This window comes from Sinohyriopsis cumingii, chromosome 2, assembly GCF_028554795.1.
Source record: "Sinohyriopsis cumingii isolate HCF-2022 chromosome 2, ASM2855479v2, whole genome shotgun sequence".
Classification (NCBI taxonomy): Eukaryota; Metazoa; Mollusca; class Bivalvia; order Unionida; family Unionidae; genus Sinohyriopsis; species Sinohyriopsis cumingii.
The window spans coordinates 71,749,335-71,772,186 of NC_142962.1; the positions used below are offsets into that span (position 1 = coordinate 71,749,335).

The 22,852-nt window shown below is 34.6% G+C and overlaps 1 protein-coding gene across 1 annotated transcript in view; it reads left to right on the forward strand.

Moving 5' to 3' along the window:
• The window catches only part of LOC149805146 (WD repeat and HMG-box DNA-binding protein 1-like), a 116,053-nt gene that overhangs the window by 48,075 nt on the left and 45,126 nt on the right, over positions 1–22,852 (forward strand). Inside the window, exons 13-17 of the mRNA XM_089947826.1 lie at positions 3,568–3,752; positions 12,518–12,599; positions 15,483–15,648; positions 18,638–18,755; positions 22,160–22,268. Coding sequence (XP_089803952.1) covers positions 3,568–3,752; positions 12,518–12,599; positions 15,483–15,648; positions 18,638–18,755; positions 22,160–22,268 — 660 coding nt within the window. The remainder of the gene's footprint in view (positions 1–3,567; positions 3,753–12,517; positions 12,600–15,482; positions 15,649–18,637; positions 18,756–22,159; positions 22,269–22,852) is intronic.

The window sequence follows — 22,852 nt, forward strand, 5'->3', positions numbered from 1 at the left end:
AAGCCGCCATTCCCCCCCCCACTGAACAGGTATAAACAATAAAAAGTGCATGACCCACATATAAGCTGACCCACAGCTCCGAGACATCACAAGATGCACACGGTAAGTTCTAAATGCATTTATTTAGGCAAACTTATATTAACAAAAAGTACACGTATACTTATCTCGGGCATGGCATGTATGATTAAAAAGAAACGGTATAAGCTTGTTTGAAAAGTAATTTATTTAATTTTCTGTTTTCTTTTTGGTTCTGCCTAATTTAGATTTATGTATAACATGATCAAATGATGACAAGAATTGAGCAATCACGAGTTGCTGTAACACTACCTCTCCTTTTTGACTCAATTATTGTTTGTTTATGCATCATTACATTGGACATTTTATATCAGTGCACCAGTAATTACGTTTTTGTTTTGCCTTGAAATTGTAAATACCTAACTCATTAAAATTTGATCCCAGTATGACAACACAACAAATAACAATACGATTTGATTCAATGCTCGCAATTAGGCCACTGAACGTATTTACATAATGGCGCCACCGTATGTACATCATAGGTTTGAGCATGTGCTGAATGAAGTACATCCCTTAGAGTCAAATCATTGGCACCATTGATCTAAATTTTAATGATATCTCCAAAATACAATAATGAAGTTTCAGAAATAATCTTTCGAAAATTATCCTAATACCTTTAAAGCTGAGTTGTAGTTTGCTTTGATGTAAGCGGCCTTACACCATAACTGTAAACTTTCATGCCAGGAGAGAAGAATAAAACCTCTTGATTTTTGGGGTCACTCCACGCCTACCTCCCCATTTCATAATATCTCCCAATTTTTGCAGAGAACTCCCGATTATTACATTATGTCTTTGAATTTAATTTCTCCTAAAATAGAAAAGTCTTACATAAATAGATATATCGTATGCAATCCATGGAAGGCATGTTCTGTTGTATCACCTGTGAATATAGTCCTTCATGTAAGACATATCACATGTCATTTATGTTTTAGTGCTATGACCCTGTCACCCAAAACATAAATATCAGCATCAAGGTCTCACATGTATGACTACTGTGAATATTATCGTGACCAAAATAATTACTTTACCAGAAAGAATTCGCTTCTTCACCAAATAGCATGTTATGTTTAAACATTATTCATGTAAGTTTATGATTATTTTTCATCTACAACAATACAAAAGTCTGAAAATAAACCAGAACAAAATATAAACCACAACAATAAAATTGTTGGCAATTAATTTCAATCCAAAGAATGATCACTGTGAATGCTGTAGCTCCATTCCCACCAAAGAAATTTACATGAGTGAGCACCTGTCATTTTTATACCGTATATACGAAGATTAATTACCATCATTAAATTAAAAGAAGGAATGACAATACATACCACGCAGCATATGTGTCCTCAAAAAATTAATTCAAAATACATGTTTTATAGTAGACAGTACTAAATGCATTATGAGTTGACAATAAAGGAATAAGGTCGGATATACGAGGGGAAAATAGTTACCACATGTATGGTACCTTAAGGCAGTCTATTTAGGTACCTTTATTTCAACAAAATTGGCAATCCTTTATTTCCCAATCAATTGTTGGTGCTTGCGTAACACACGGTAGTGTAGAACATGGTTTCTTTGAATCATGATGGATGGCCAGTTGTTTTCACAAAATTGTTGCATCAATAACTATTAACTTTTAATTAGTCACGCTGTCTTTTTTGCTTGTTTATTTAAGACTAACCTTTAGCTGTTGTGCAGTATGGCCACAGCTGACCAGAATATGAAAATAGGGCACGTCCTGGGGGAAAATAAGGTGCATCACAGGGAGAAACTGCGCGTCCTTTGCAAATTTCGCCCATATTAGACTCAGAAGATGGATCAATATTTAGTGAAAACAAGGCTTTAAAACTGCCACGAGAAACCTTCCGATTTTAGGCAATTACACATGAATATACTGATATAGTTGCTGGTCAAAATTCACTCTTAACACAAGCATATTTGGGGCTTTTAATGATTAACTGGCCTGTATTGCTGTTGGAAAACGAAAGACAAATCCACTGTCAACAAAGGAGATGCCGAAACATCAAGCTTTAAATTGTGTGGAAAGTGTGATGTTGTTTAGCCAAAACACAAAACTAACAGAGATCGGTGATGATCTTAGTTGATCTATAATGAGAATTTCAGCTCTTTTTTATTACCACTCATCGTGAACATGTAAGTTATGCTGGTTATGTACCTTTTACAATTAAACCTGTGTACCTTTTCATAAATATTACCTCAGTTTGTAGGATAGCTTATATCATTGAAAATGAGTAACTCGTGAGTGTGTGATTCAGCTTAAATGGAGCAGCTATTAAGGACTTGCTGAAATGTTATCTGGAAGAATGCAATTTGGTCGAAACAATAATTAAAACAAAACCTGCATCTAATATGTTTGGGATGGATTTAAGTGACGCTGTGCATGCTTTGCACTGTGTAAGTACTGTACATTAGAGTTCAGCCTGGTCTCCCGGGTAAACTCAAACAGCCCGCGAATTTTAAAGTCTATATTTACCTTTATTTAATTTTGTGCTGGAGAAATCAGAAAATATGCTCATGCAAAATAATAGCAAAATCAATCATAGTACTTGATAACAGTTCAATAAGTGTCGGGTCACTGAAAATGATTTTTTTTTCATGCATATGTCTTAAGACACAGCAAATAATTATTTTTTGTGTCCCAATATTTACAGCCTTTCCGGTAGTCAACAAAAAGACTTAAAAACTGTAACTTTTACACACTGGCCCGCAGATAAGCCGACCCCTCTCTTCCAGGCTTTTAATTTGTCCTAAATTATACGGTATATATAATATTGAAAGAAAGAGTTCATGATCCAACTCATTGAGAGGTAGGTAGGCTTTTGAAGGATACTTTGTAAATTGTATAGCCTTTCCCTCTGATTTATGGTGAAAAGCATTTGTGAATACTTGGAAAGTGCAGAAACAGTGTTCTAGATAATTGTCAGAAAAAGGCATTCAAACTGGGGGATGGCAGTTGATCGATGTGATACCACAGCACTGAATGTAGTTTTCATTCTTTTAATTTTTGTTCTGTGTATGGACTTGATTTCCAAGATCTTGAAAAATGATTCCACGAATAAAATTGAACTTGAAGCTGTTGAATATTTTTAATTGGATTTCCATTTTTTTTAGTGATATAATTCAAGGAGATAAGAAAAAAATCAGTCATGGCTAAATCAGAATTTTAGTTACTGTTCCAAACAATCAGTATGCACAACACACCATATCACTTAAATTGCCTTGGCATGAGGGTAAACACAACTAAGTTGGGTGGTGGTTGAAACTTGCAATATCATATATAATAATTACTATGGAGGGTACAGAATACAACTTATTAATGGATTCTGTAACCTCCTTCGTAAGCTCTTCCATTTATCCTGTCATTTTTTTACACTGCATGATACTGCAGGTTATTTTGTTAAGTAAATCAATTGCTTGGGTTGCATTACTTAAATGAAACTTCATGTGCATTTTAAGATCCGTTTTCCCCACTAGGTGTGGAATTCTGTGGGAATCATTCAGCAGTATAACTCGGACGAGGAGAATTCTATCAACATAGAGTTCCATGACACAACAGTCCATCATGCCATGCACATCAGTAACATTATGAACTACAGCATGGCGGATTTGTCAATGGAAGCAGTTCTTCTGGCTTCAGAGTGTGATGGGGACAATCCGAGGTGAGATGTAATGGTATTTTTAACTCTTGGATGTTTTGATGTGGATGTTTTTAGCTTGACCAATGTGACTGGTAGTTTGAATTTTTAAAATTTTTCTTTAGCATTATTTTTTTGGGTTATACACTCAAACAAAAAATAAATTTTTTATTCATATTGAAGTTTGTGGATTGGGAAGGAGACCTGTATTTTCCACAGAACGATCGATGTTCACTCTCTTTAAGTTACTGGTTTGAACTAAAAATCCTTTAAAATTGGTGCTTCATGAAAAGAGTGATTCAACATTTTGTAAAACCAAATGAATTATAACCTAGCACACAAAAAAAATTCTAAACTGCTTGCATTCATCATGTTTGCCTGGTTAGGTACTCAAAACACTTTCGTTATTTGTACTTTCTTTTAATAAATAAAGCTACTGTGAATTAATTATTATTCATTGTCTACCAGTTGTTTGAGTTCTTGAGGGTTTGCTGAACCACAATTTTAAAGTCACAACAACACATGAATATTAAGATGTTAAGCAAAATATATGAAAGAATGTATAAGAAAGCTATAGAACACTGAAAACTGATTTTGGTTTAGTTCACATGCAAATGTCATGAACGTATAGCTTTGTACAATTGTAATGACTCTGATGCTGTAGTAACAATAGAGATGCCAACCATTCCAGATTTTGTGAAATTATTATGAATTTTATTGTGAAAATTTTCTGCATTTGAAGTTATTGCTGACATTTCAGAGTATCAAAAGTTTTAGAGTTTTCTTCATGGATACAAGTATGGACAAGAGTACTTATGGATCATTGTGATAGACTGAGTTAATGTAAAAGTATGGTTGTACATAACAAGGAACCAGTTAAATTATATTAGAAGAATAGAGTAAAACCTGGTATGAGAGACTGCCCCTTCTGCCAACAGACACCAATCTCTCAAGACAGGTGGTCTCTCATAGCAGGTTTGTACAAAAAGACAAGTTTCCAAGGTCCAGTTTCAGAACAATTTCAAGAAAAAAATAACCACAATCACTGTACATATATTCTATTCTTTATTAATAGTTCTTGCTAAAATATTGCATGCATTCATCTAAAAACAAAATTATATAGCAATAAAGGTATACTTCTATCATTAAACATGAAATCACATTTACATTTGAAGATCACATATTTTAGCATATGAAATCATTTCTGAATTACTCCTTTTCCTTTATAACAACCAAAATTTGTTTTACCAAAATTTAAACTGCTTTTTTGTGAGTGGTCTGCTTTTTTTCACTTTCAGTTACGATAATTATTTTCTCCAGCCTTAAAATTTGTCTCTTTTTAGGTGGAGGTTCATCCATTGTTATGAAGGTTCTAAGTGTTCAACTTATTAGTGCTTAGTCGTAATATCGAACTTAAAGACGGTTTTGACTGGGCTGTGGGAAAATATGAAAAATCTATATATCTGGATTGCGTATCTAAAAATTAATGGGGAAAAAGAAACTAGTTTCTCATCCAGAAACAAAACCGTTTTCTCAGAGACAAAAGTTGGCTTCAAAGCAGAGTGTGTAATCCAGTTGCACCAACTTGAATAGACGACAGCTTTGTGATTGGGATGTAATCACTTAACATCAAAGAAAAAACAACAAACATCACAAGTCTTGAACACTATCAATCAAATCCCTCAAACGATTCTCCTGCTGGTTTAATAGACAATGACCTTATTCACCCCCTGGCAATACGGATTAACTCTAAAGACAATGTACGCTACCACTACGTCAACTTTGGCACTACAATGGCAATTCGTGACATGTACGTTAGCCTGGTTTATGGACTGTAGCATTTATCACTGGTAGCAGCAATCCTTTTTTTTTTTAAATTTCTTTTTATGTTTGTTTTTTATCACAACATTTGTTACTAATCAAGCGGCTGTTGTAACAGTTGATTACATATAGGTCACTGGTGTCTATCTGTTCTTGTGATACAGTCGTTGATAAGGATGCCTGGTCCTACGATAAAGTCGAGAAGCAGGCTAAGTGTGGGAATAATTAGTCTGGTTCCCTGTTTTGTATGCTCTTTGCATTGCTCACCCCTATATGAATAGTGGAGAACAATGCAGGGAGCATACGAAGCAGGGAACCAGACTAGAAAATGATCTACCTAGATGTTAGTCTGGTTTACAACAGAAACTATGAAACACTACAGGCATAACTAAAAAATTCAGACATCTGTAGACATCCTATTGTTTTTAATTTTTTTATTATTATTTAGAATGGTATGAGTGACCATTCTTACAGGGATTAAATAAAGGTTGGTGGAGTTTTACCTATGTTTTTGCGATGCATTCGTTCATAGCAGTGTCAAAATGCATTTTGTAAAGACATCGCGGTTGCTGGTTGCGTTCAGCAGGTGGTCACTCATAACAGCGTTTATATAATAAAATCAATCCGTGCATTGCGATTGTTGCTGGAAATGACAGGTGGTTGCTCATAGCAGTTTTTACTGTAGTGGTGTCCGACCTAAAGAAAAAAGAAAGATAATTTGGTGGAAAACTAATGTTTATTATGGCTTTTTTCAGCAGAAATGATGTCAGCATCATTTTTAACCTGTTTGCTCAAAATGCACAAAAATGAATGATGGCATAACCTTTTTATAGGGGGCCCCAAGTGTCCAAGTGGTCTAAAGTGCTCACCATTACGGATCACTGCCATCTCATCTCTGCGTGGCTTCAAGTTTCAGGCTCAGCCAATGTGGGTACGTGAGAAAGCTTGCCAGTAGCTTCTTGTGGGTCGGTGGTTCTTCCCGGGGTTTTCCCTGGTTCTTCCTCTACCATTTATACTGGCCACCATGTATAACCTATCTTGTGCTGAAAAATGTCGTTAAGCCCTATAAAAACAACAACCATTTTATAGAGATATATGCATCACTGCTCATTATTTTATCCTTTTTTCCCTAAGGACTTTGTCACAGAACTAGCAACCCACATAGGTACATTTTTTTTAACTAAACCACACAAATTTGATGACCATGATTTAAAGTATCTCAGGTTGAAGCTTAATGAATTTCCTACCATGGTTAATTATAGACAACCTATCTTATCTAAATTTGAAAGTGTGATTCTTTTTACTTATGATTTTTAACATTAATGAAAACCTGTTTTTAGCCCGATTAAACAGAAGTTTTCACATGTTTTAATAGATAAGTATAGACCAGAAGAGCTTACGAATGGCCTGTTGTCTGTCATTGCGGCGAATATTGAAATTCTTCCTAAACTACACGGAGAAATGCCAAGAAACTTTACACACTAACATTCATTCCAGTTACCATCTTGAGAAGATTGTTACCACTATACCTTCTAGATGACAGTCATAATGACATCAGGTTTTCAGCAGAATATTTATTGTCATATCTAGTTGAACCTAAATGAAAATGGTGTCAATATGATATCCAGTTTGTCTGTCATGTCTGCTCTCTTGAAAATCTTGTCACTACTCCTCACCAGAAGACTTCTGATATCTACTGTATTTTCCAGCCTGTAAGACTTTGTGGAATATAAGTCAGTTTAAATAACACAATACATAGGTTCAAAAGACACCTTATTGTACATATAATATTTGGTGTAATGGGTGTAAATCCTGTCACAGCACACTGCACCAGCCTAGATCTGAATTTTTTGATGTAGGAATACCTCAGGAAGAGAAACTTGGAGTTTCTAGGGTTGTGAAGTGTGTCCGACACCTGTATGTGGAGCCGTAAGGGGCTGATACGAGGTATATAGGGACACTGATAACCAAAACTCGACAAGTCTGATCCTGAGGATGGCATGATAACAAACATCAGCCGATATTCCATACATGCATCGTAGGAAGTGGGTATGAAGTATATGGGCTTAATAGTTGAGTACATTTAAGTACTGACACAAATTAAGGGTTTAAAAGCAAAGTTGTGACTGCATGAAAGTTGGCAATAACACAACAATCCCATAACAGAACTGAAACGGGATGCTATGCAAGAAATGTCCCAAATAAATGACATGGTGGGTTATTCTTTCTGCAAATTATTTCAAGTTAAATGCAGCATCTACACTGAAAAGCACACATCTCTACAGGCATTTCATTTGCAGTATGAATGCCCAACGAACTGACACAATGTTTGATCACATGCTCCAACTCAGCCATCTGATTGGTTCAACATGACCACATATCTAAATTTAGTTACTAGCTTGTTAACTGGCTGCATGCAGAGGAACCATAGTAGATAAAGAGTGGCCCAACAAGGGGACAGAGAAGGATGCACTGTGTATTATTTAAACTATATTTAATCAGTTAAATTATATTTTTAAATAAAACATAATACATAGATTCAATAGACACTTTATTGTACATATAAAATAATCTTTTGCATAACAGGCACAAATCCTGTCACAGTACACTGTACCAGCCTAGCTCTGAATTTGTTCCATGGGAATACCTCAGGAAGATAGACTTGTGGGTGTTTCTGGGGGTTCGAAAAGCAAAGTTGTGAATGCATGAAACTTGGCAATGTCCCAAATGAAGTAAGCAGAGTGCTGTGACTGTAATGAAGGCCCCCAATTTAAGGAAATATAAGGATACATACAGATAATGATTGAGAATGCAATAACATGGAAAACTCATGAACTTGGTTTGGAGCCGCATGAAAGGCCTGATGTACATAAAGGTATAAATATTAGATATATGTATTAGATAGCATGTCAGGAATTCACATGTCCACTAATAGATGATACAGATTATCTTTCCTGATGACTGTTTCCAGGTGTCAGGTTTTCAGTACTGAAGGAAGGGTTGGCTAAAGTGTATGTACCACTAAGGTTATTATTATATCATTAACACCAACGTTTGCAGGAAATGGGGTCAGCAATACTTTGATATAGCTTTGGATTTTTTTTCATGATGATTACAACTGGACGTAATTGTCAAGATCATAACATGGTCAAATAGAAATGGGTTCAGCAATGTTTTGATTGAGTTTTGGGCTTTACACAGTGGATTTTTTGTTTAAATTTACAATTACAACCAACATAATTGTTAAGATCATAACACTGTCAGATAGGCTAAAATAGATTTTGTGGATTAACACACACACACACACACAGAAAGAATAACCTTGAACAAGACAAAGACTGAAAAATAATGTGACAGTACATATATGACTTCCTTTATAACAAGGTTTTTCATTTACGAAAGTTTCTCTGCAGAATTAAATTGCAGTACCATAGCTGCCAACCCTCATGATTTTGGCATGAATTTCACGACTTTCAGTGATTCATGGATTCACGCCGCATGCAGAAAAATCACAAATTCCCCAATTCACAATTATTTTAAATCTTTAATAAAATAACTGATTTCCCATTAAGCACTAGTCATGATATCGGCAGTTGCCGAAATGGTCTGGTACTGCTGGTTGCAATATTATTGGAACTATTGCTGATTGGTTCAGTTGGCCCAGTAGCAAGGATTTTAGCATATTTCAATCTATATGTATAAGAGTAGTTTTACAGATGCTTTTGAGAGAAACTATTAATTTATGTTACCTTGAAATAACTGTTTTTTAAGACAAGAACATTTTAATAATTAATGCTACTTTTAAATGAAGATATTAACTGCTTTAAGTTATTTGTAGCTTTTCTACTATATACACATATACATACACATTTCACAAATATAGTCCCTCTCAGGAAAGGCCACCCGTCTTAAAAGGCCTCTTTCCCAGTGCAGAAGGGTTGGCTGTTTAAGAGGGGGACAGCTGTATAAGATGAAGCCATATCAACACCATGGCTTAGTCTTTTTCGTTAGTTACTTCATGTTTCATGAATATTAATGGTATCACTGCTATTTCAGATTAATTGGGAAAATGCAGTCACCAGTGTTAAGATACTCTTTTCCCCAAATCATTTTGTGGAGGGGGGTAGGTTTTAAGATTATTGGTCTCTTTATTGTTTAGTTACCTTACCGGCTGATTGTTCTTATGTACAAGCGTGGGGCCTTGAGTGGTCTAAAGCCCTCACCATTCCGGATCACTGCTATCTCACCTCTGTCTGCGTGTGTTTGAGTCTTAGGCTCAGCTAACTTGAGTACATGAGAATGCTTGCCAATAGCTTCTTGTGGGTCATTGATTCTTCCAGGGTTTTCTAGGGTTCTTACTCCACCAGTTATACTGGTTGCCATGTATAGCCTGTCTTGTGCTGAAAAATGGTGATGAACCCTACTTCAACATGTACAAGGGCACTATGATACTATATTCCGTTATAAATTGACACCTCTGAATAAACAATGTATTCTTGTTTCAAGTACAGATTCCATTGTTACAGGAACCACATGTCAGTTCAGTGTTAATTACATGCAGTTTAAAAATGCCTAGAGCTTTGGCCAGGTTGTTCCAGTTGACACCTGTTTTGAAGACAAGATTCGACAGATGAGATCAAATTAATGGGATTACCACTTGGGAAATTAGGCAAAAGAGAAGAGAGAAATGTGAAGAAAAATAATAATAAAGACTCAAAAAAAGGAAAATAACATAAAATAGTTTTAAAAAATACTTTTTAAAAATTTCTTTTATGTATCTTTGCTATGCTATGGCAAATTTACACAGATAAAAAGAGAGAAGGCTTCATTTCTTGTGCTTCCCAATCCCCAGGTAATTGATGTGGATTAAAGACTGAGAACAAAACGTGACTCTGGTATTGCCTATTACCCAAAACAAATATCAGATTTAAACAGTAAACTGACATGGATTCTTTTGTAAATATGATAGTATTTTGAACATGTGATAATTTTGTGCCTAATCACTGTATTCATAGAACATTCAGGTTAATATGGATTGCATCCCTTTGTTGCCCAATCTGGTATTCTTACCAGTGGTGGTATGTGAAAGGGTTTCAATGGTTAAGCAGCAAAAAATAAATCACTAAAATTTGCACTAAAGAACCACTGTGGCACTGAGAGAAGGGGTCTGCCAATGAGACCACTGTCTCAAAAGCAGTACACGAATGTTGTAAGATTTGGAAACACTAAATTATATCAATGAAAAGATATGCCAAAATCACCTGAGTGTACTGAATTGGATACTGGAAATCAAATTTTAATAGATCTATGGCAAAACTGTGATCAGGAAGAATTAGGTATAGTTTATTTAAAAAGAATGAATAAAGCAAAGTCTGTTCATATTTCAAATGACAAACATGAGAGAGGTAATTTTATAGATCTTAGAGTGTGAATCAATTTCACGTCTGCAATATGTTGTTGTTATAGATCTGGATTTCTATACGCGACATGATGAACGTAGCATGCTTGATCAACCCCATTTATTGGATATTTTCTAGGTTTTGGTTGATTTTTCTCATCAAGTAAAATATCAAATCGGGTTCCAGGACCATAATAATTATATCCAGGAAGATGCTTCTCGCCAGGATACTTAGCCCATGGAGTACTGTATATAAAGGGTGTTGACTAAGCATGCTACATGATCTTTAAATTAAGAGCTTTTTAATTGTTTTCTTTTATGTTGGAGAAATCAGAAAATACAAGTGCATACAAATACATACAAAAAAATTAATGAAAATTTTAATATAACATCAGTCATATTAGTTTATTGCAATTTATTGACATGATAAATCAACAAGAATTGGTGCAGCTTTGTGACCTGTTCTTGATTTTGCCAATTACTTCTCATTAACAAGTACTTATTGCAATTTCAATGACTTCATCCATATACAAGTCAATTCGAAGTGTACGACAAAGCCCAGACTTCCATGTCAAAAAAGTACTGACAGAAAATACATTAGTTGGTTCTAAATCAAAATGGTTCCAATCTGACCTCCAATATGACTGCTGTAGTTACCATCTTGAAAACCTTCTATTGTTTCACTGGACAGGATTTCATACGATTATCTGGTCTTAAATGAAATGGATGCCACTCTTACATCCAATATGGCTGCCATAGTGGCTAATTTGCAAATTTTCTTACTTTTCAAACAGATTAGAGATGATTTCAGTATTAAGCTGTGAAAAAAGAACAAATGGCCTTATCTAGAATATCTAGAAGTTCTTTTCATACAATAGAGTATCTGTGATTTTGAGGGGCCCTTGTCTTTTTCTTTAATTGTGTTTGAAAACCAAAAGAAGGCTTCTCTTACGCTTAAAGGTATTGGACAGCTAAATATTTTAGTCACAGAACCATTCTCTTGGTGGGAGAAATAAAAGGGGGGTACTAAATATTTTAGTCACAGAACCAGTCTAAAAGGAATAAAAAGTGGGGTATTCAGTATTTTGAGATGATCCCATTGACTAGTAAGTGGACTTAATGTTTTTTTTTCTTTCCCAAAATGCAGTTCATACATTTCATTATGTGTCCTATAAGTAACAACAAAATATTTACTTGTAGTTTTATATCCTGTACTTAATTTCCTACTGACCAAATAGCATATGTACTCTTGTTGCAAGTTTGTGTTATTCAGTACACACCAGGGAGTACCTTGTTTATCAGAATGAGATGCAGTAAATTTCCACAAAAATACTTGTATTTCAAGGCAGAAAGCAATTTCTCTAACTTGAATGAGTGGAGCATGTGTGGTTTGTATGCCAGCCTAATGCAGAAATTGTTTTTTTTTTATTTTAAAATGTTAACAGTTAGTTCAGTGGGACATGAATTAGTGGTCCAATCCCTATATGGATCTTGAAGATTTTTTAGAGTACTGTTGTATTGTTACACTTGCTGGAATTGTCTGTATGTTTGTTCTGGTTTTTCATTTTAGCAAATTGATGTGTATGCACTTTGGTTCCTGGGACAGCAGCAAAGAATGGACAGTGTCTATGCCAGATGAAGAAGAGATTCAGGTTAGTTATTACCCAAGATCAGCAGTTCCAAGCCTCAGATCATGACCAAAATCAGGATCAGGGGGGTCCTCAGTATGATTACATATAGTCCTGTGAAGAAATCATGTAAGCGCGAGGGTCATGAAGAAGTCATATAAGCCAAAGGGTCAGGAGGTTCTGTTAGTGACCAATTTAGGGTCAAATAAGGTTCGGAACCTTTGCAGTAGATACTGGATTTCTGAATTTTCCAATTTTGTTTTTCTTTCATAATTAACTTTTTACATTGGTAATAAATTTAGAATTTTTTTTACCTAAAATTCTTGTAAACATTTTACTGGCCGTATTAATAGTACATGCACTTTCTTGGATAAAATTCAATGTTTTTTGTTTTTAAGCCCAAGATGCTAGCTATTTGCAGATTTATGCATATGGGATGCTTAGTAGTGGGAATTTGTTGAAATTTAAAGATTGTTGACTGGTTCATCACAAACAGTAAATAGTTGATTGTAATCGTTTGGATGTATTTTCTATGGGTTTTTTCATCAACTTTGTCATTTTTTCATAGGTCTTATTAGCAATGGTTAAGTTCCTTGTGTCCTGTGATGTTGAACAGTTTATTGACACATTTATCATTGGCCATGTTGTAGGTAGAGATGTCAAATTTTTTAAAATTTCTACCAGGTACTTGTCAAGAGAATAGTAAGACTTGCTGCCCATGAAATAGAATAGTATGATTTGTTGCACATGAAATAGAACAGTATGACGTGTTGCACATGAAATAGAACAGTAACTTGTTGCACATGAAAGCAAACAATGATTTGTTGCATGTGAAAGAGAACAGTAGGATGTTTCTTCCAAGCTTTATCTAGTTAGGGATCATTTATGATTTATCATTATGTAAGGACTATATTGAACAAGGGCTGTTTTCTTGCTCATCTCATTTTGTATTCAGCATGTATGAGGTGAGTTTTTTTTCCTTCATTTCTGAATGAAGATTTGTGTTCAAATTTCATTTTCCATGAAAGCATCAAGTTGAAGAAAAAAAATACACATTTCCCTACCTTTCCATCTATTCCTCATGCTGAGGTCTATCCATACATTATTCAGTAAATTTAAAATGAGGAGATAAGTATATTGTTATAAGTTTTATGCAATAAAGTAGTATATTAAGATATATTGAAAAGAAATAATAAAGTTAATCATACAAACTTGCTCCTAGGAGTCAGCAGTGAATATCAACTTAAAAATCAGCTTAAAAATTTTGCATAAAATTAAACAGCTGAAAATTTATTCTAAAAATTGCATTGTTCTCTTGCATCGCCATCAGCTTCCTTACCAGCTAAGGTAATTGGCCCTGTTGAACTTCATGGCTCATTGAAAGATGCATGTAGTGTTTACAGTGTAGCTTGACATTGGGTCTAGTCCACTGCATTTCTTTCTAAAATTAATATTGCAGTGATATGAAGAAAGATTTATTCAATTAAACTTTCTTAGCTTATCTTTACTATTTTTACTCACTTATAAGTAACATAACATAGACCCTGAGCTGTCATCAAACAGTTCAGCAGAAGATCAGGGTGTATGTTGTTTGTTGCACTGGTCACTCCTAACAAACTGCATACACCTAGAGCTGCCGGCACATCATATGATGGAAGATCTTGGTCCATGCAGTTTAGCGATGGATTCAGCTTATAAGCAAGTATAGATTGTACTCCTTTGCTATTTAGTGGTTGTTTTTGAAGTCTTAAAACAACATGGTTACTTACGATTGAAGCTCAACAGATTTGAATGTTAAACATTTGAATCTATTATATTCTGTTTGGAAACTAATTAGATATCTACTCATTTTTCTTATAGTTAGGGCCTTTTAAGATTGTTGAACAACAAAATCTTGCTTCAGTCCTTTCAAATCCCTGCTGGCACTCCTCCATAAAAATATTGTCATGTGCTTAATGGAAGAAAAGGCAAGAAAACGAGAATGAGATTGTTTCAGATTATTTGAATTTTGTTATTTCTTTGCATTTTTAAGACATAATACTGCTTGGAATAAAAATGAAAAATATGGTGGTCACACCCTCCCCCCCCCATTAATCATTTTTATTTTCATGGCATAAATGCAGACAGTAGCTTCAGATGACTCCTATATGTACAGGACACTTGTCAATGTAATGCTAACACTGACTGGAACAAAATCATTTAAATTGCAGGGGTGGTGGGATTTGCTATTATAATCAAACATACCGCTTGCTTTTGTTCTGCAGGAGTGTAAAAATCTTGGTTATAAATAAAAGTTTAGTGAAAATTAGATTTATTTTTCCCATGTTTAGAGGATGACTGAACTGTTTGATTCTCTTTTCATCCATTAGGGGCTGGCTCTGGTTTTAATGATGGTACATTCAGTCAACATAAATTTTGCTATCGGGACAAATTCTGGACATTCCATGCACATTTGAAATTGCAGTATTTGATTACTGTGATAACACTTTGCCATATAATTCAATGTTAATTAGTTGTAATAGCAAAGCCATTAGAGGCACTGTTAGACATAAAGTATTAATTCATTCTGGTATTTTAAGTTTGTGTTTTGCTCTGTTCACAAAATATTTGATTGAATTTTTGAAAATCGGTTCCAAACTGGAAAAAAAAACAATTTATTAAATTTTGTTTTAGAACTGAGATGCCTTTAGATACTTGAAAATCTGTGTTCATGTCATCTTTTTCATTAATGTTGATGATAGCTCATTGTTGTGATTTAGAAAAAATGAGTAATCGTAACAAATGTAAACTTGTAAACAGACTTGTAAAAATAGAAGAATTTTTGAGAACTAACACTAAAGTTAGGGTACAAAAAGACACTGTTAAATATAAAATTATCCTGTTTATATTTTGTTTTAAACCTCTCAGGCAATAACGTTGGGTGAGGGCTGGGTTGCTGTTGCAACGGACAAGAGAAATGTTCGCCTGTTCACAATATCTGGTATTCAGAGAGACCTCTTAAGCATTCCCGGTCCAGTTGTTTGTATGGCTGCCCATGGCAACCAGCTTGTGGTCATTTATCACAGTGGAATGGGTAAGCATAATCGATAACACTAGACTCAGGCTCTCTTTGCTTAAGTGTTCCTCCTCTTATTTGCATAAATCTTTCTCACCCAGAGCAACTTTTCATTCATATTTGGCAGTTCTTAAATGAAGTCATAGTTACATGTAAATTTTATTACTGACTTATTATTTTTTAATAAGACAATGATAGTGTCCTTTTTTGTCTTCCTTTATGGAAGCTTGGTATAGCAATCACTTTGTCATCTATGTGCATGTCTGTCTGTCTGTCCTTTCCAGCCAGCACACAATCTGATTAGCGCATCCATTTCTGCAGTTTTTGACGGATTGCCATGAAACTTCGTAAATATTATGGTCATCACTAGGGAGATGCATATCACCAAATGATGTTACTCCTACAAGTTTTATCAGAGTTATTGCCAATTTGATTTGCAGCCAAATGCAGTGTATGACAGAATCTTGTGAGCACAAATAGTCTAACAGATTTTGATTGATCACAGTGAAACTTGGTCCATGTTACGGTAATCATCTAAAGATGCACATGACAAATCAGTGCTTCTGTGAAGAAAAAAAAATATTGTAAGTGCAGTTAGTTGTATTATCCATGAAACTTGGTACATATTGTTATCATCTGAAGATTGACAAATCACTGTGCTCTTACAGTCTTTGTTTCAGTCATTGCCCATTTGTCCTGTTATTGAAGACAGTTTTAGACAGAATTTTGTGAACATAACTTTCTTGCAGGTTTTAATTGCTCACTCTAAAACTGGGTACCTATGTGTATGATTGCCATAGTCAGAAGATGCAAATACTGATAAATATCTGTGATTTGTATAGTGTTGTTCCGATTATCGATTATAATTGATCATCAGTTGGTTGAGCGAACCAATAAGATAATCAATTGTGAAATTCCATAATCGATTATGTGTAAAGGGAGATTACTTTTTAGTTGTATGCAAAGGGAGACTACTTTTTAGTTGTATGCAAAGCACAAAGGTTAGTAAAACTCCCAGCCGCTAAAGATGACCTGAAATTTATTAATTCCCTTCACAACTACAAATATAAAACCATATATTTCATAGGTGCAAAATTTCATAATTAGGAACATATAGCCATTATTACATGATCAAGTTGTTAAATAGTTGAGTTAATAAATTTAAACACATTTTGATGATTTGTTTCGGTTTTAAATGCAACATTATTTGTAGTATTTGTAAACAATGACAAACAAGAAAACCATGTCCTTCTACACGTAAAATTATAGACACATCACATATGAATGAAAGGATTTTGGGGGATTGTAGCAGTATTTCAGTTGTGTATGACTTATCAGCCATAAAAAGTTGTGTTCATTTAACAATGATGTAGAACAAAAATAACACACAACACAATAGACAAAAATGTAATATTATTATCAGGTTAAAGAATACATGTCATTAAAAGAGATTACTCCTGTACATTTACTAACATCTTGAACTATTGATATATAACAGAATAACAAACAAAAATTAAAATTTGCTTTTAGTAACCGATTATAATCGATTATCAGTTGGTTAAGTGGAACCGATTATCGATTATGAATTTCTGACCAATTCCCATCACTAGATTTGTAAGTTATTTGCCTTTTTCATTTTCAGTACATGGCAGTATTCGTTTAATGTAACTATTTCAATTTTTATTGGATTTGCTGTGAGGCCAAGAATGTATTATGGCCATCAAAAGATGATATGCATATTTACCAGTCATTGCACTCTGATTTTGCCCTTTCTTTTATTATGATCTCGTCTTCATTATGCAGAAGAAACAGGTTATATAAACATGAGCAACTTGCTTGCTCATAATTCTTCAAGTTTCACAGCACATTAACTTTTCCCATACTTCAGTAATAGAGTCAGTTTCTCAAGTACAGTTGGCCTAAACAGAAAGTCGTATTGACAAGAGGTTTTCAATGGACGAATTCTTATATATGATTGCTCCTAACTCAAAATGGTTCTTCTTGGAAATCCAATATGGAAATCTAGTTATTGTTTCTTTTGAATGGATGATCATATATATTAACATGAGGTCTTTAGTAGAAGGCTTTGTATGAGTTTGTCCTAAATAAAAATGATGATACTACTGAATGAAAAGTCGTATCAGCATGGGATTATCACCAGAAGACTTCTTATGATGTCTAGATGTTCCTAAACTATGGTGGGACCAATCTGAAATCTAGGGGTGAAACGATACGCCTGTATTGATACAATTTATGATTCACAGCCTGTGATATACATATTGTTCCACATATGAACTATTTGGTCTTTCAATCTTTGGAAGGTTGGTGGTGCCCCTTAATATTTTGAACATCCCATAGATTGATAGCTTGTCAAAAAAAGTGGTTACTAAGAATTTAATTTTAGTGAGAACCAAGTTACACTACTGATAATATATATAATACTACTGCAATATAAATTAGGTCATTTAATTTGTGCTTAGCTAACCTGTTAGGCATGGCCTCCCCCAATATAAGATTAAGGTGGTAGTAATTGTTTTTAAAGTTTGGCCCCTTTCCCCTTATGTTAACTACCATCTCACTTCCTTGCCCAAGTGCAACTGCTTCACTTCCTTTGCCTTTAATCTGGCCATCACCAACTAATTGTTCATCTCCACAGGGCTCCAAACTTAATATTTTAGTGAAAATGATACAGTGCATAGGGCATATGGATTCATCTGAAGTGTCATGAGTCATTTCCCATTTGCAACTTCAAAGTCAATGTGGATCGTGACTATCTTTGTTTTACAGAAATGGCCAAGTTGGTTCATCGAAATGTTGAAAGTTGTGGGTTTTATGTACTTTTCAAAAAGAGATAAAAGTTGTTTTAGTGCATTTTCATTGTTTTTTGCTTATGATGTTTCAGCTGTGTGGTTGTAAGTACAAAATTTTGATTGTAGATATGGTACATTAATGTAAGAATATTGCACGTTATTGAATCAAAAATTTACTCTGATTTATACTTTTACAGGTCTCCCAGGAGACCAGTGTCTTGCTGTGTCACTTCTCTATGTAGATGGAAAACAGAGGTCTGTATTGAAAGGGGAGCCACTGCCAATATCCTCAAAGGCAACAATTAGTTGGGCTGGGTATGTATAGTTTTGGATATACTTTTTTTTGTTACAGATGTTACTTGTCACAAGGGATGAACTTAAGTTGTTATACCAGTGGATGTTATATTTACAATTTGTGGCCACTGTGTGCTGGAGTCTTGATAAATAAATGAAGAGTAAAATTTATAGATGATGGAAAATATGGTTGTCCTCACCATACCTATAGAGGGGATATATATATATATATATAAATAAATATATATATATATATATATATATATATATATATATATATATATATATATATATATATATATATAGACACACACACACACACCAATGTCCATCCCTCATCATCATGTCACTCACAAATTTCATTGCCACTTAATAGTTTTGGAAGATTACATTAGATTTTCTTCATTTTCCTTTGTTTAATGTTGGGGTTTTGTCATTCAGTTCCATTATATTACAAAGGACATTTGTGTCTATGGATGCAGTTTAGTTAATTGACATTTGTGTCTATGGATGCAGTTTAGTCAAATGAAAGAAGTTTTTAGGTAAGCGAATTCAGACAGTATTAGAATCTATGGTTGTTGGATGATCTGTTATATATCCCTGAGCTATAAAATATCAAAAATCTTGGTCAAAAACATGCATATTAAATATATTATTAATATTTAATGAATGAGATCATTTTCTCTTTAGGCTTTAACATTAAGTATTTTGTTTAATCCCGATTCATGCTAAGCCATATCATAATCAAGATGACTAAATTAGTCACTCTATATACTTTTGTATAAATTGGGCCCAACTGAAAACAACAGAGACCTAGATCTGTTGTTGCATAATGCGCACACAGATCCAGGACTATATCATAACATACTACATAGACCTAGATCTGCCATCACATTATGTAATGTCAGATCAGGGTGTATATTTTTTTCTTCTCATTATTAATCATAACATACTACATAGACCTAGATCTACCATCACATTATGTAATGTCAGATCAGGGTATATATTTTTTTCTTCTCATTATTAATCATAACAAACTACATAGACTAGATCTAGGTGCAGATGTGATGGCAAATCTAGGTCTGTGCAGTTTACAGTTGGCCCCGATTTAAATATGAGTATATATATATATATGGTAGTGACATAACCATTTGTTGTTGATAATAAGTCAGTTCTTAAGGCAATTTAGATGGTGTACATCTTTATTGTTTCTTTATTATGTGAAATATTTTAATCCAGCATTGGACCACTCTGGTGGTCTAGCAGTTAGAGCATCCGCCTTGGATGCAGGAGGTCGTGGGTTAGAACCCTGGCTGAGTCGTACCAAAGACTTTTAAAAAAAAATGGGTAATAACAGCTGCTGCACTAGGTGCTCAGCATTTAGAGGTTAGTGTTGAGACTGGTCAGCCTGGTGTCATGATAATGTGGCTGGGTGGGACATGTCAGCAGCGTGATGTCCCAGTGCTAGACATCACTATAAACTGCTGCACTGCAAACATCTTAGTGATGTGACTGATAAATTGTTAAAGCTATGTTAAAAATCCAAATCACTCACTTTATCCAGTAAAATTGTTTCATGACTGTCTTCAAGGTTAGCGGATCATTAGGTTATGTTCTCATTGTTTTGGATTTCATGCCATTTTTCGTACATGGCAGCCAATAATAACTGGTTTAGAAGAACTCTTGAAAACCCTGATAAGAACCACCAACTCATGGGAAGCTACTGGCAAGTAAATCTGTCGAAATTTTAGAAAACTTTGATCAGGAATCCATCAGTCCTAATGATTGGTTACCCAAGTACCCGATCAATGGGAAATTGTATTAAATATGTACAAAACTGAAGTTAAGTCAGCATTTTTTAAAATTCATAGTATCCTATAAATTTCACTACCTAATGTCATCTGGTACAAAATCCAAAAATTCTTACTCATTTTCTGATGAAGTTCTGAAATCCCTTCTTCCTTGTCGAGTGTTTCATTGTGGTCTAGTCATCATGAATATCATTTGACTCCCTTTCTTTTGCCCCACTGTCACATGCAGATTGTTTTTTTAGAGACTGAACTTGAGCTTTGTAAGTAACACTTTTATTGTACAATTTATCTCGTCTATTCAGGGTTATATCTAAACTCATGTCAATTGTGTGTCAAGATCAAATAGTCATCCTCTGTTATTTTGCCACTGTACCACACTCACGGCTTTAATCAGAAAGTTGTCACATGGGAAATCAAGCTATGGGATTATGGTCAGTTATTTACTGGAAGAGACATACCTCAGCTTGTCACTGAAAATGTACATGTATTTGCAGCTCAATCAAACGGACTGTCAACTTAAAACAAAATGAGCGCTGCTTTTACAAATACTGGCAGAAGACTTGTATAAAATAAAGAGGTGTTTCATGGCTTATTTTATTTACCAGGATATTATCAACGGGCAAGTACCCAGATACCTGCTGGCATTTCTACTTGCAAGCTTTCTCACATAGCAATGTTGGTGGAACCAGAGACCTTAACCCATTTGGATAGAAGTGAGATGCCAGTGATTGGTAAAGGCTAGCACTTTAGACAACTTTTTGCCCAATTTTTAGGTTATAAAAATTGGAATTCTTCCTTTGCAGTTTCTCGGCATCTCTGGCAGTCATTATTAAGTGTGTAAAACTGTTCACTGTATCTGTGTCAAAGCAGATAATGGTTAATGTTTGGCTTGCGAATGAGTTATATAATGTATAACTTGTGAAAGAGTTGTGTAAAGTATGGCTTGTGATTGAGTTGTGTAATGTATGGCTTGTGAATGAGTTGTGTAGTGTATGGCATGTGAACAAACTGTAATTTTTGGAGTTTGAATGAGTTGTGTAATGTATGGCTTGTGAATGAGTTGTGCAGTGTATGGCATGTGAACAAACTGTAAGTTTTGGAGTTTGAATGAGTTGTGTAGTGTATGGCATGTGAACAAACTGTAAGTTTTGGAGTTTGAATGAGTTGTGTAATGTATGACATCTGAGTGAATTGTGCAATGTATGGCTTGTGAATGAAAGGTTATGAATGCTTTATTAATACCCTGTCAGTAATTTTGTGTCCACATCAGTGTTTTTTAAAATTTCAATGCCAGGCCTGATTTGGCAACAAAGTAAGAACCACTTTCAGATTGCCTTGAGTCTTATAGATTGAGTAAAATTGAGTCAAATTGAGTAAAACCATAACTTGAGCATCACAAACTCAACTACACTGCATGTCGCAAATGACTTTCTTAGTCCTAGGATAAGTATTTTCTTGCCTGTACTCTTGAGAAACCAAAAGCTCCAATACTTGGACCCCAAGTACTTTGAGTTTTCAAAGTTCTGCTGTTTTTTTTATAGCAAATTTAGCTATGTTGCTGTAAAAAGAAAGATTCAGTTCTACTGGGTTCACTTAAACCTTTTTTTCTCGCAGTTTTTCATCAGAAGGCACTCCCATTTACATGGATTCTGCCGGAATTGTGCGCATGTTGAATAGAAACTTTGGTCTGACATGGGTTCAAGTTGCCAACACCAAGTCATATGTGAGTAGCATTCATCTTTCATGGAATTCAGTAAGATACACAAGGTTATTTGTAAACTTTTTTTACAAGAATCAACTTTTTATTATATGCTTGCCATAAAAAGGTACATATCGCGTTAATGATGTTGTCCATCTTTGTGTCCTCATCCATCTGTTGTTAATTTGGTTTTCACAAAATGAACACTAGTCGTCCACCATCCACAGTTACCAAACTTTGTGGATTGCTTGAGTAAGAAGAACCCTATTAGTTTTGGGCTTTAAAGGTAACTAAGACTGAAGAGAAAAAACCATTTCTGCATAATGTCTTGTCCTCCATCATCTATGGTTACAAAACTTTGTGGATGACTTGGAGTGGGGAAGAACTGTATTGATTTGGTGTGTAAATGTCAAGGTCACTGACATGGAATAAAAATAAAAACTTGTGCACAATAACTTCAGTTCTACATTACATTTTTGTGAATGGCTTGCATTTAGGGTAAGAAGGAAGCTATTGATTTTTGGGTAGAAAAAATGTAAGCAAAGGTCACTGTGACTGAAGGAAGAAGATGGTTTGTGCACATTAACATTAGTTACATCACAGCCTGA